Genomic DNA, 15,566 nt, shown 5'->3' on the forward strand with positions numbered 1-15,566 from the left:
AATGGTGAAGAGGTTGGTTGATTTATCAACGTCTCATTAACAGCTAGGGTTATTTAAGGACGGCCTTACGTGAATGCTGTATGTGAAGTTTGTATATGCCTACTTGAAGTTGTTGAACGTCGAAGACACCGAAAAGCACACCACACGAAGTCGCATTATAATGACAACGGATCAATCGGTTGTCCCACTTATATTTATGTCGGGCACTAAGCAGGCACAGCCACTACCGCTTTTACAAACAACGATGTGTCTCGGTTAGAGGATAGATCTCAGAGCTTACCTCCCATGGGTGAACGTTCAACTGAATGTCAAAAATGAGGCGGTGTCAAAATAGACGTTAAGATGAATAGAAACTATAAAATCCTAAATTTTCTTTTCTTTTGTGATCATGCAATAAGGTAATCAAGTTAAATTCTACCGCGCTATCTGCTGGATCTATGGAAACATGTACATATATATGTATCAAATACCGTTTTCATTGGTAACATGAAGATTAGTACATTGTGCTACTTGTCTGATCCTAGACCCTAAGTTTCAAACTAGGGGAGATCAACAACTTAGGGTCGTGTCGCCAGTCTAACCATTTTTTTTTAAACATCAACTTTTATTTTGTATAACGTTTGAATTTAAATTCATAAATTTCATCTAGCATGCTAATTTTGATGTATGGTGATCCAAACCTCACTGGTTGTGTTAATCGCTAAATCGATAAACCATACAGTATATTAATAGAATCTACATTCTACCTTTCTGCAAATACTCAAATAGATACAATTCAATCGTCTGAGAACGACATATGAAAATTTAATTAAAACAATAGACCATTTCACGGTTTCGTTTAACGTTTATTGTTAACGTGAAATATTGTGAAATATCAGAAAGTAGCGACGTCATTATGGCGTCGATGTGTCCGTCCTTGCAAATCTCAAAATATTTTTTAACATGCAGTAATATTTTTGATGGCATATTTTTATTTTTAAAAACAATTTGCAATGACGTATGTAGGGCAAGCGATAAGGCATTTCATTTCGAAAGCTCAACGTAATTAAATGCGTGGATATTGTTTAATACAGAGACAATTTCTAAGATCTGGGAACAGAGGTCTTCTAAAACTGATATTTAGAAAAAAGAACATGTGCGCTGTATTTGCTAAAATATCTAATAAGAGGTCATGCTGAAGACAGCTTTTAAAATGTGTTTTTATGCATTGCCAAATGACAGCCTAAAATATGTTCTGATTGCGCATGTATGAAATATAAAATGCAGGTTTTGTAAAGTCAAAATTCATGTACTGTAATGACCAATAAAAATACAAATTATGTCTTTAATTAAGAGCTCCAGTATAAATCTAAAACGTATCCAATGTGACGTTATATTGGTTAAACAGATAGACCTTGTGGTACATTATCAGATAACAAAATCTTATCTCTCAATGGTGTTGATTTACATTGCTCTGTTAGCTTACATCAAAGGATTCATTCATTATAAGTCATAATATAATTTATATATCTTCGAAAAACCACGTGTAAACTAGTTGAAAATGTGTCGACATAAAAGGGAATGATTTCATAAAGTTAAGAAATTGTTACAATGCATATAAGGTAAGTATTATGTATTGATGACAATGCTGTGACCGTCTTACTGCGGCGTAGGAATCGCCAGCTGGTGATCAAACCGACAAGAACTCGGACCAGGAACATTCAGGTTACCAGTCAGCAGTCAGGATGTTAGGGTTTATACTTGTTCTCACCGTGTTTGTTTTACAAGGTTAGCAAGTATTTAATTACACTTACTTATGATGTCTTAATTTGTACCAGCTTCCAAAGTTAAATATGTTCAAATTCAATATTTTAGTATTTTTGGTTATAAGGTTATTGCCTACACCTAGTTTAACATTCTTATCTCATTGTACGTGTAAGGTACTCCACAACATTGAGATATTTCATATAATGCTATAGAAGAGAAACATATGAAGAATGGTGGAGCAACATTGTAACCGAGCTTATTTCCGTTTTGAGTTTCTCAACTACGGAAATAAGTTGAATTACAGTAGTAGGTTTCATTAAGTTTACAAATTACAATTCATAATATTTTATTAACTTAAGCATATTAATTTCTCTTACTAATGTCTCAACCTAAAGTAATTGCTACATTTGTTTTCAGCTGATACCGACTGTTCTTGTTGAAAAGGATGTATTTTTTTTTACGTTTTCGTATATGGCAAGTGAATGTTCTCTGTCCTTCTGATAACAGGCATTAGTGATAAGCGTTTTTAGAATAAACTCATTTAGAACCTTTTCAGCCAAAGCCAAATATTCACATGGATACGTACTGTTTTGGTTTTGGAGTTTAAATTATTTAAAATGTTTTAAGGTTATTGCTTTACTCGGTTTTAAGGTTGACGTCATTTGAAATGTTTTCAGCCAATGCTGATTGCCCGGATGGATACATGAAACATCAGGGATCCTGCTATCGGTTCCATCACAGCGAGTTCACGTGGCCTGAGGCTGTGGTAAGTATCTTTGTAGTATGTCTTAGTAAACACCCAGTTCCATCACAACGAGTTCACGTGACCTGAGGCTGTGGTAAGTATGTTGTCTTAATAAATACCCAGTTCCACCACAAGGAGTTCGCGTGGCCTGAGGCTGTGGTAAGCATTCTGTATTATGTCTTAGTAAATCCCTAATACTGCAACATAACAATATATATCGAAAACTTTATGAATAATATTCAAATTATTGCATTGCAATCTTTATTAGTACATGTACCACTTTATGACCCTAAAAGATAAAGCATAACTTAAGTTATTTTTAAACTCCTTCTTAACTATCTCAGCCACCCTCTCAACTTTTTCTAGGTCATCAAAGATAATTAAATGAAGATGTGGTGTACATTCTTTTCTCTTTTTATTTTAATCGCGTAGTCTTTCTGCCATGCGTTCAATGCCAAACTGCTGAAATTGGAATCGGAATCTGAATTCCTTTTCGTTAGAGGAAAGGCAAAGGAGTCGGGAGGTAAGTGTCTTATATAAACTAGATTGTATACGCTTGTTATTACGTTTTATAATTTATTCGTACCACGACATGATAATGAGTCAATATTAACGATATGACGGAATAACGTGTGTTACATAAAGTAATAATTACTTCTTTGTTTGTTTGTTTTCATACTAAATCTGACCTGCTGATTAGCCAATTAGCCAATTATTTTCTTTCATACTAATATAATATCACTATGAAAAGAATGGGGCCAAACCCGACGTTAATGTGACGTCAAAGTAGTTTGGAGAGACTCCCTTAATAATAATTTCTTTTATTTAACCAGGGTAACATATTTAGACAATGTCTAGTTTACAACATGGCCCTGCATCAAATATATTTACACAAACATGGCATGATTAAAATAACAATATAATATAACAAAGCAATAAATATAATAATTATCATCACAGCTTACATACAGTATATCCATAATATAAGTACTGAAAATATCGCTGTTATGGAAGTAATCACAGATGTTTACGTAGCTGTATATCCTATTTATAATTATAATAAGGATATACAGCTACGTAAACATCTGTGATTACTTCCATAACAGCGATATTTTCAGTACATAATTATAAATAGGATATACAGCTACGTAAACATCTGTGATTACTTCCATAACAGCGATATTTTCAGTACATAATCACAAATGACATACCAGGCATTTTGAAATTAAAACTAGACTAGTTGTAGTAACTTATACAAATCCACGGATATTGAAGATCTACATTTAATCGAACTATCTATGGCCATGTTAATTTATGTAAAATGTTACATTCAATCTAAGCTGTTTTCACGGTGAAAAGTATTGGACGACAAGAGTTGTCGTTTTATATAAAATGTACCATTACTACTTCTCTGTTGTCTAGGGGACACTGAATAACTTGAGGTTTAGTTTATTGGACATTTGTTTACCTTGTTGACAGTTATATTTCGGAGAGTGGATATGCATACTGTTTGTGTATAATGGACTGACGGTGATATTTTGGAGACTTGATATGCTGTTTTGTGTACAATGTTCCATTTATTCTATTTGGTATCCTAGGTTCTGGATACTGGACTGACGGTTATATTTCGGAGATTTGATATGCTGTTTTGTGTACAATGTTTCATTTATTCTATTTGGTATCCTAGGTTCTGGATACTGGACTGGCGGTTCTGACGCTGTTGAGGATAGGAACTGGATTTGGTCGGAAACAGGATCTGCCCTAACACTGACAAATGACTGGGCTCCTAATGAACCTGACACAGCCGCTGGTCGCGACTGTCTCGGACTTTATGGAGCGGGAGATTTCAAATTAGGAGCTTACGATTGTCGCCATCTACTCAGACCCATCTGTGAAGTAGAGTACGTGTTACATGTTTGTTTGACTGAATGATAAAATCAACACCCTATTAACAGTCAGGGTCATGTAAGGGCGGTCTCCCATGTATGCGGTGTGTAGCGTATATGAGGTGCGCGGTGCGTGTTTTTGGAGACTGCGATATATTCGTGTGGCGTCTTCTTGTATAGTGGGCTCTTGCCCTTTTTATAGTGCTATATCACTGATATCACTGAAGCATGCCGCCGAAGACACCAATCATCACACTGCACCCGGTCACATTATCACTGACAACGAGCAAATCAGTCGTGCCATCCTCCGTTTTAAAAAGAATAACATTTTCTTCAGATACGCAATATCAGTACTTCATGTCATCGGGATTTTTTTTCCACTAGAATAGGTTTCACATGCTTCTTCACAAAGCAAATGGAAGTAAATCTCATTTAGCACTGAGTTCATCTTTCCCGTGAAGCAATTATCATTTGCCAAATTATCTTTGATCTTGTTTTGGTGATGACAAGAAGATTATTCGCTTTTATTATTCGTTTTTATTATAGATATCATCATCTAGAAACGGCAAAGAACATACTAAGATACAGGGAAAACTCCGCCATTACGTCTTGACTGGCATTGATCACTTCTTCTAATTACAAAACTTGATTCTTCTGTTTCAGCATTGAGGCCCCCGCGCAGGGAATAGTCGGTTAAATGAAGATTGGTCACATTATTAAGTGAATTGTCAATAGACTTATTTTGTTATATACGCTCACACAATTATCATGATTACCAATAAAATAATAAAAAGAAAACGAGCATGTTTTTTTTTCTATCTGTAGTAAGGATAATTTTCCTACTAGTCAGAGTAACTATTCAAGCCTACATGAACCCACTTCAACTCGCACTTACTATTAAGAGGGAGGCTCAAGTTTGTTCCAAGTTACGTTTTAGGAGTTGAAAACGTATTTAAACTGACTCTATCATAAATTATCCATGCCAAAACACAACAGACAACATTTGTAATATGTTCTAATCACATAAACTGAATTTCTTTTATTTCATTTAAAAATAAAACAAAATCCTTAAAAATCCTTAAACGGAATTCGGAACTAGGAACCAACTTCAGCCTCCCATGTTGGGACTAGTTAATACGGTTTACAAATATTACATATGGTTAGTTGTGTGATTATATTAACGTCCTATTAACAACCGGGTCATTGAAGGACACTAATCCCTATATGCAATGAGTTGCTTGTGTGGAAAGTATGTGTAGTCTGTTGTATATGCGTGTTGTGTCTCATTACAATTGTGGCAACACTTGGCCTTTACTGCAATTACAAAGCAGTTTTCTTTCAATTACCGTATTTGACCCAATAAGCGCCCTCATCCCTATAACCGCCTCTCCCCCTTTTTAGGCCTCCATATCACTTATACTTTGAATAAAATGCAGACTGAAAATATGAAAACTTTGTTGGTTTTCTGACCGATTTCTTTTGCAAATTGATTTTGTAAAAGACAAGTTCAAATGTGTCTCTATTAAGCGCCCCCTGAGTTCCTTCAACTTTTCAAGCGACCAAGGCGTTTATTAAGTCGAATACGGTATGTAAAAATCGAAAAACGTATATGGGTCTATATATGGCAAAACAGCTCTCGGCCCGTCCCAGTTGCTATGGAGGGGCCGCGGTGGCCGAGTGGTTAAGATGTACCGACATATTACCACATACCCTCCACCTCTGGGTCGCAAGTTCGAATCCCATGTGTGCAGTTGCCAGATACTGACCGTTGTCGGTGGTTTTTCTCCGGGTACTCCGGCTTTCCTCCACCAACAAACCTGGCACGTCCTTAAATGACCCTGGCTGTTAATAGGACGTTAAACTAATCAAACCAATTGCTATGTCCAGTGCTTATGAGAAACCTACATATCATAACACATCCGGCTATATGAGAAGTATGACCTTTACATCCTAAGGGAATTTCACCACTTCGACAAGACCTCGGTCTTAATGATTTCGACTGAATTATGTATTACAAACATCTTATCTTCATATCGTTATTAAACTACAAATCATTAAAAAACGTAAAATACCCTATGTTCACTATGCAAAAGAAACCGCCTTGATGGAAACCTGGTCAGAACCATCTTCACTCCATTCCAAGATGGCTGGAACTTCTGACCCATTGCGAAAGTGTTGCAAGCCCCGAGGTGATTCACATAAAAATATTCAGATTCTATTTATGTAAATATATTTGCCAAATAACATTCACTTGTGCATTGTTCTGGCAAATATATGCAATACTTAATACACAAACTTGTACCATATGAGAACACCACGAGGAACTTTAATTAAACACTCTTCAGGACGTCAAATGGTATACGTTGGAGTATCATTCGGAATTTACTAAACTAAAAATTAAAAAAAATAAAAAGAATTTTGTGTCATGTCAAAATTGTCAGAATTTGCCTACTAACGTTTGTTAGACGTGATAAACGTTTCTGTTAGACAAGTTCACTTTTGTTGCGTGTTATTTCAAACATTTGATACTCGCTAATAGTAACATTTTTACCGCTGGATATTTTGCAACTGTAAGGACTATGGGACTGATTCGTAGCGCTGACGACGATGTTCATCTGTGAGAAATCTTTCGTTCGTTGTCCAGATATGTCATTGTACTTACATATAGGTAGGGGTCAAAGAAGTAATATCAACAGGATTTGGGATGACATAGGATCCCATCAAACGTAAGTCTGTAGGATACGAATTACTTCAAATGGTAAATATGGGACAAAGAAGTAATTGCAACCGTGTAGACTAAAAACAATTGTCAAGTTCTCGAGGCCCCTTTATCAAGACACATATCATAATATGTAATCGTGTTCGTTTTGTGTGTCTGGATAAAGGGGCAGATCACCTCGAAAATTTGACAATTGTATTGTCCACACGGTTGGAATTGCTATTTTGTCCTATATTTTTAGGTAGCATATTACGGGAATGGCATGCACCGTGTGATACTGTTATTACAAGTGAGAAGTCCCTGTTATGAACCAGGCATAAACAAAATAAAAATAAAATTTATTCTAAAATTCTTACATCCAATATGGAGGGATTCATTGAAGTTTCAAATTAAAAAATAACTAAAATGCGAGTTATACTTTACTTGAAGCAAAATCAATAGGGGCAGATTCAGGCAAAATTATTTTTAAAAACTGCAGAATTGACCTATACAAATTTGATTTATCTTGCCATGGGGATAGAAATCTTCAAGTTTAATTCAAGGAAGACTGCAATTTTGGGAAATTCTATTTTATTTCATTTTTTTTCATGCATTTTACTGTAGTTACTATGGTTTTCAAAAGCATGAATAAGCATAGCAGAATTAATCATGTATGTATATTGAAGTATCTTTATTATTTTCAAAAATTGTTCAAATCTACTGTGGTGAACTATCATAGGGGAGGGCGTCCTCAAATTACCTTTGCTGTAATAGGACGTTAAATTCCAAATTAATGCTACTCTATTTCACGCTGCAACATCTATTTTTCATAGACGAACAAACCATGATCGAGTATGTTGATGGATTGTTTTAGTTACCATCGGAGAAACATCAACTCTGTATTAAGTAAATTGACATATGACTTTTGTGTCAACTCTGTATTAAGTAAATTGACATATGACTTTTGTGTTTTCCATTCAATTAAGCCATTTCATATTTTTCATTTATTACACATATGTAATATAAACTACCTACATTGTGATGGGTTGAGTTAAATGAATGGTACGTATTTCTACGCGTGGGAAACGACCTTCTTTTTTACTACGAAATTATAGTACGAAATGCTGAATTGAACGACGACACCACACTAATCTGAACATTCACAAGCGCGAAGCGCGTCAAAAATCGAAGCTCTGTTCCAGTAACATGCATGCAAGCAAAATAACATATGTAGATCAATGACTTGCATGCATGGATGGCAAAAAAGTTTTTGTACTTCCGGTTTAACCTGTTGCGGTTGTGCGTTGCTCCTGAACTGCTCTCCCCAGTAAATATATTTAACTAATGCAAATGCATAACATTAATAATTAAACATTTTTTATTATTTTTTTTTCAAAAAAATAACAATAACACTTTGAAAATTAAAAGCTATGGAATGCAGTCAAAATATCCGCCAAACGAAGATGAGCAAAACAAATCACCCCATGACGTCACATCACGTCAACAAATGGCGCGAAATCATAGGATTAGCATAGACTCGGCACTCCCGGCCTTGCATGGACACAGAGAAACTCGAATCTTTGAGATTTGTTTAAATTCAAAGTTGTATTATGCTAGACAATTTTCATATTATATACTATAGTTTAAAGTACATCCTTTTATTTTTAAATTATGTTCTTCTACTTGAAATAGAAAATAGAATAAACAAGAACAGCTCGCTCTTCCCATATGCCGTGCATGATTCATATTAATGATGTTAAACATCAGTGTCAATTTCTCACCTTCTCGCATCTTTTGAACATGATAACGCGAAATTTAACGACACTCGAGAATAGATTGGTGTACAGTATACGCTATTGAGAATGCTGTCCAAAAAGCCAACCGCTAATATCATAATGAAATATTCTAAAAGCTTCACACCACGAAAGTAACTACCCACGAATATGTAATACAGAATAGAATCTTAGCGTAATTCACTTCGCTCTGTATGTAGAGTGATTCTTATCTTATCTTTAGCATGTCTGTTCGTGAATGTCTCGATATCTGTTGAAGTATCGGCAGTGTCTTTAGTACTTGCACTTTCTGTTCAACAGTAACAGATCACCATGCTGAAGTACGATATTCTGTTTGTGATACTAGCTACCGCCTTTGTAACAGGTTTGTATTAAGCTCTGCCAAATCTACTTCATAGTAAGATTAAACAGATTTTAAAGACTTAAGCCATACTTGAAGCCAAGGTTTGAATGGTCAAGGTTAGGTACGTATTGTTTATATTACGAGAGATGAATATACATTTGGTATTGTGACCTACATTGACAAAGAGTTTTCTTACCACGTGTACCTATATGAGTTATTTTGCAGTACCGTCGGCACATAGTCAGCTCAAACTTATTGAACTCAAAGAGTGTGCTTTTAATACACACATATATATTGGTATATGGTAACTATTACTTATTATACTCAAAGACCATGTTTTACTTGAAATATTCTGTTTGTCTCTTCTGTATTTGCACATTAAAGAGTTATCTGCCCTTGCGGGTAGGTATTGATTGTGACGTCATGTGTTTGCGAGCGTAACGTCATACTTTTCAGAGAAAACAACGTGACTTGCGCTCACAAATTAATGACGTAATAATCGATACCTTCCGGCAAGGGAGCTAACTCTGTAATATGCATATCGCAAAGTTCTACTATATATGCCATCCTCGATACTCCAGGGGTTCCGATCACTTACGATCTCTACACCCCTGGGCTATCTCATAGTAAAACTGGAGTCAACGGCATAGAACAGGTAATTTAGTCATACGATGTACATCAAAAGAGCCGTATAACGGTGCACTGTGCTTGACTGTGTGGCTTTGATGTTGGGCGTCGCTCTCTGTAGTCTTCAAAGGAAATCTTTGCTAGCCTGTGATTGGTCAAATGTTTTCCGCTGGGCTGCCTTCAATTTCACTATGAGATAGTCCAGGGGTGTAGAGATCGTAAGTGAACGGAACCCCTGGAGTATCGAGTATGCTATATATGCTTGCCATCTTCTTAATTTTGATTTCTGGTTTCTTCCAAGACGTTTTGACATACTCTTGCCAAATGTATTAGTTTGTATTCATTTGATATAATATTTATGAACATGTCTCTGGAATTTTATATTGTTTTTTGCCAGGAACCTCATCAATGAACAAACAAAATCCCATTCATCAAATATCGTATGACCTTCTAACAAAATAATATTTTCCAAAGCGATGCATGTACGATACTAATATTATCGATTTTACAAGTTTATTGACCACCTAAATATGTCCACAGTTGCTGCTGACTGTCCGCGTGGTTTCATCCAGAACCAGACGTCCTGTTATAAACTTTTCAACGACAGCTTCACCTGGCCAGAGTCTATAGTAAGACTCACTACATCCTGTTTTCACTGTCATATAACCATCATTCTGAATCTGTTTCCACAGTAGATCTATAAGCCTCGATAAGTTCCCAAACTGCATAGTTTACAAATGTCTCTGAATATAATATTAGAATGTTAGGGAAGTGATGTTTATATTCAAAATAAAAAGATTAGTATTCACGATTTTAAAGTGGTAGTCTGACTGTACAAAGAAAGGAAGTATGGTAATAAACTATTCATATATTTGTGAAAAGCTATATTTGTTATTACTGGCTTTGTTGATTGAAATAACATCATTTTAACATCCAGGGTCATTTAAGGATAATCAACGTGTATGTGCTTTTGGGAGACTGTATTATGTGGATATCTTACCCATTTTATAGTGCTATATCACTGAAGCATGCAACCAGAGACACGGAACCAGTACAATTACAACTTCATAATCAATCAATAGTTAGTTGTATTGATGTTGTGATATTTGGAATGTACACATTATGTCTAAATTGTTATCTTTGTTTATGGATTTGGTTTTGTAGTCATTTTGCAGAGCTTTCAACACCCATCTCGTAACTATTGAAGATAACACAGAATTAGCATTTTTACAGTCAAAGGCGACGACCTTGGGAGGTAAGAAAAAAATAAATGGCCGTCAGAACATTTCGCCTATTGAATAATTAACCATACTTTTATTTATTTTCGTTTTACATCTCATTACCACTCAATAGGGCAGTAATTGATTCGTGTTTTGTCAGTTTGGTTGGTTGTATTAGATTAAATGTCATATTAACCGTTCGGGTCATTTAAGGACGGCCTCCCATGCATATGTATTCTGTGGTAACATATTCTGGGAGGCTGTGGTATATTCGTGCTGTGTCTTCTTGTTATAGTGAAGCTATTTTTAATAGTTCTATCTGACTACGTCTTGCCACACGACACGACAAGCAAGCGTTCGGTCCTACTATTACAAAGAGAAAGAAAACGACCAGAAAACATTCACAAAATATTACACCAAAATTGAGTTTGAACAAAGGATTTTGTTCGATACCAAGATAATATCAAACTTATCATAATTTAGATATATCAACAGTACAAAGTATTCGGCTTTTTTGTCATAATTGACTTCAAAAGTTATCAGAGTCAATCGACGGAGGTTATTAAAGTGATTTGTATTTTTGTAACAAGTCATTTTTTGGAACTATGGATTATGAACTTATTTTTTGCTTATCTAGAGTGTACTAAAGTGCCAAAAATACCGTACTGGTTTTAATCTTCTAGAAAATGATTGAGACATGATAGGGAATGTTTATAAATTGAACATTGCTGGGTTTTTTCTTCGCTGCTTTAGGTGATGGGTTTTGGACAGATGGCTCGGACGCTGTAGAACAAGACCAATGGATATGGTCACAAACAGAGGAAGTGATGACATTGACCGGTAAATGGTCCCCTGGGGAGCCGGACAGGAGTGAAGGCAAAGACTGTCTCGGACTGTGGGGTAAACATGGCTACCTACTCGGGGCGTGGTCATGCCATTCGCTGCTAAAACCGATCTGTGAAGTTAGGTAAGTAATTAAGTGGTATTGTTTCAACGAAAGACTACCGATCACTACATCAGTTATGATATCGACAATTAATTAAGTTAACAATACAATACCGACAGTTAGATAAGTTAGTATTACTATATCGACAGTTAATTAAGCTAGCATTACAAAATATCGACAGTTAATTAAGTTAGCATTACAAAATATCGACAGTTGATTAAGTTAGCATTACATGGTCGACAGTTAAATAAGTTAACATTACAAAATATCGACAGTTAATTAAGTTAGCATTACAAAATATCGACAGTTAATTAAGCTAGCATTACAAGATCCACAGTTAATTAAGTTAGCATTACAAAATATCGCCAGTTAATTAAGTTAACATTACAAAATATCGACAGTTAATTAAGCTAGCATTACAAGATCCACAGTTATTTAGTTAGCATTACAAGATCACAGTTGATTAACTTAACATACAAAATCGACAGTTGATTAACTTAGCATACAAAATATCACAGTTATTAACTTAGCATTACAAGATCACAGTTGATTAACTTAACATTACAAGATCGACAGTTGATTAACTTAACATCACAAAATATCGACAGTTAATTAAGCTAGCATTACAAAATCGACAGTTAATTATACCGACTGTTAAATAAGATAGCATTACAATATAAGTAAAAAATAATAAAACCCGAAAAATAAGTATCATTGAATGCAGCAAACCATATTGTTTTCTGATTCCATATTATCTGCTAATATCAATGATGAATTAGGAAGGGATTTCACATTAATCACTATTACCGGTACAGATAGTTCAGAAAGGCCTCCTAAGGACGTAAAATACAAACATGTCTGCCTGTTTGTTTCGGGTAATATTTATCTAAATAAATATTATATCTATGATTGATTTCTACTTCAGCGTTGTTTAGTGCAAAAAGGTTCTGGGTACAAGTTGAGATCATGACTAAGGATAGATTAACTGGTTTATAGGATGTGTTCTCTGTAAGATTTATAGTACGAAGTATGAGTTTAAATAGATATCACATTCTAGCTATTGTATTTTGTCTATATCACTGACCGAACAACAATAGGCTGATAATCTGTTGTACTCTAACTAACCTTAACGAACTCTGCACTCGTACTACATTTAACAGCCTACATACCTGATGCCTTAAAGAGATTAGTAGTTAGATTAGAAGTACTTATAATCGACTTAAATCTGTCAATATGATTGTGTATACGTGACCCTGTTATTCATTCTGTACATAATCTCCCTTTTCTAATCAGGTCAAAATTACGTAGTGCCTTTAAGTGTGATTTGTGATTCACATGTAGGTAGCCGGGCAATACGATTAAAGTTTTCTTTTGGTAAATTATTGAGATTTATTTGATAAAAACCTCATCATATAAAAGACAAATTCAAATTATTTCACCAAAATTGAATTTATTTTTTATTTTTTATTTATATTTCAGCATTGAGGGTCTAATCGACGTCATTGGCTAGAACAATAAGCGATAGCAGACACTTTAACTATAGAAGCAGCATGCCGTCAAAATCTTTATTATACAATAAAACAAATCCGATCCTGTACTGCCTTGGTTTATGCATTATATTGACAATGATATTTGTTTCTTCATTTGCTTAGTTAAAATGGTAAATTTATTCTGGTACTGGCATTATAACAATATTGCTCTCACACGATAAATTAACTGTTTACAGTACATCAACAATCATGTAAGATATAATATAGACCTGCAGCAACAGACATTCGAATTCTGTATAATGATCCAAAGATTAAATTAAATAGTTGGGCTAAGGAAGGCTAGAACTGGTAAAATAGTGTTTGTATATCAAGTATGATTACATGAAATAGAAAAATAAAATCTGCCGTCAAATCGCTGTGCATGGGAAAAAATTAATTTATTTTACAGGAATCCTAAAACGTCTTCCCGGCTGGCTATCTCCGTGTTGACATTTCCACGCAGCCGCAGCCTCGATTTCAAAGTATAATTTTAGAAATGTGCTAAATTTACATAGGGCTTTTCCATAATTTCTTTGATCAAAACTGGACAACGTAATTATAACTGGACCGTCGTTTTGATATGTAAGGGCTTTTGGAATTTAGACAGGTTTTCTTTGCCCGCATAAATAAAGAACTTTTAGCAATAATTTGTCATATCTAGAATGAGTATACTGCACCTGCAAAACACATCCACGCCGCACATAGCGTACATGGGATACTTTGATAACATTAGCCATACCGAAGGACTAATAATGGAGACTGACATAAAATAGCGTGTTAATACACGAAGACTAAGTTTTAAAAATAAATTGTGATTTCAGGTATAAAGACCTCACAATGAGGTATGACAAAATTCTATTTCATTTTAATTTTCAGAAGCATGCATTTCATAAGCCTATATTTTTAAGTATGGTGCAAATATTTGAAAAGAATCCTATGCAGAAATATTTACAGATGACCAGACAATGCAGTAGATGTAAAAATCAAGAAGACGACAATAGCACTATCTAGAGTGATTTGAATACTTCACTTGATTAAACATAGTGTGAAGCAACAATTCGTTTTTCTAATGAAGTCCTATTATTAGATAGCGTCACATTAATGAATAAAATATTCAATAAGGCATTACGATGCTCTGTAACAGCACAGCGCTAGCAGTACTTGTCGCATGAAAACATTGCTAGGGATTCCCATGTTTCCAAACAATCAGTTTCAAAATTATGTGTCGCAGAAAAGGACAGAATTTATCTTTGCTCACTCAATGGATAGTATTTTGGACATTTTGCCAATTACTAAAATAGAAATAATTATTTTAGCATCTTTTGCTAAGCCTTTTTTACCAGTAGATGGAAATTACATTTATAATTTCATTTTTTAGTTCATTCTAAATACCTAAGCCATTAAATACATATGATTCAAGATGGAATTGCAGTGCCTAAACATTTGTCATTCCAAGAGTTACACTGAAAAATAATGGCCTGAGAAATAGGATGGAATATGTTATTTAGTTAGTTTACTTTAAGCAACTAAAAGAATTCCAAATTTTGCCCTATGCGTTATCGTATCGATATCACTCATGTTTTTAGTAATTTTCAAAGCACTGCTAGGTGCGCCCTTCTAAAAAACGTTCGTTTTTGCTAAAGAAAGAAGGAAGGTTTTAGCAACTTTTGCTTAGGTGTTTTCTGATCTAGAGTTACCAGTGTTCATGCATAAATAACATAGCAGTAACTATTAATGGAAAAGCGAATGGCTCTATATCACCATGCTACTCCTCAAACCATAAGGGCAGGGTAGAGAAATGTCTACCCGAGGAAGAGATTCATTACCGAGGTCAGCCGTTTCTGTTGATCCTTTTGTTGCGCCTATAAACCATCCCCTTCAAAAAGGAAACAAAACAAAAACTAAAAACACTCACAGATTGAGAAAGTTATTAAATACACGAATTCAAAACAACGAGACAAATATTCATCAACTAAACTTTGTTTCAAATTTGATATTTCTATTTTTACTTCTTCAGATTGATAATAATAGTT

The 15,566-nt window shown here is 34.7% G+C and overlaps 2 protein-coding genes across 2 annotated transcripts; both read left to right on the plus strand.

The window, feature by feature from the left end:
- Nucleotides 1-1,558: 1,558 nt before the first annotated feature.
- On the plus strand, nt 1,559-5,176 carry LOC138307719 (ladderlectin-like). The gene is made up of 5 exons (XM_069248563.1): nt 1,559-1,767; nt 2,424-2,512; nt 2,924-3,014; nt 4,179-4,392; nt 5,041-5,176. The coding sequence occupies exons 1-5, from the start codon at nt 1,725-1,727 to the stop codon at nt 5,072-5,074; spliced, it is 471 nt and encodes a 156-aa protein (XP_069104664.1). The 5' UTR covers nt 1,559-1,724; the 3' UTR covers nt 5,075-5,176.
- Nucleotides 5,177-9,100: 3,924 nt separating this feature from the next.
- On the plus strand, nt 9,101-13,601 carry LOC138307746 (C-type lectin-like). Its single transcript, XM_069248610.1, has 5 exons — nt 9,101-9,232; nt 10,379-10,467; nt 11,003-11,093; nt 11,812-12,025; nt 13,484-13,601. The coding sequence occupies exons 1-5, from the start codon at nt 9,181-9,183 to the stop codon at nt 13,512-13,514; spliced, it is 477 nt and encodes a 158-aa protein (XP_069104711.1). The 5' UTR covers nt 9,101-9,180; the 3' UTR covers nt 13,515-13,601.
- The last annotated feature ends 1,965 nt before the right edge of the window (nt 13,602-15,566 follow it).

This window comes from Argopecten irradians, chromosome 14, assembly GCF_041381155.1.
Source record: "Argopecten irradians isolate NY chromosome 14, Ai_NY, whole genome shotgun sequence".
Lineage (NCBI taxonomy): Eukaryota > Metazoa > Mollusca > Bivalvia > Pectinida > Pectinidae > Argopecten > Argopecten irradians.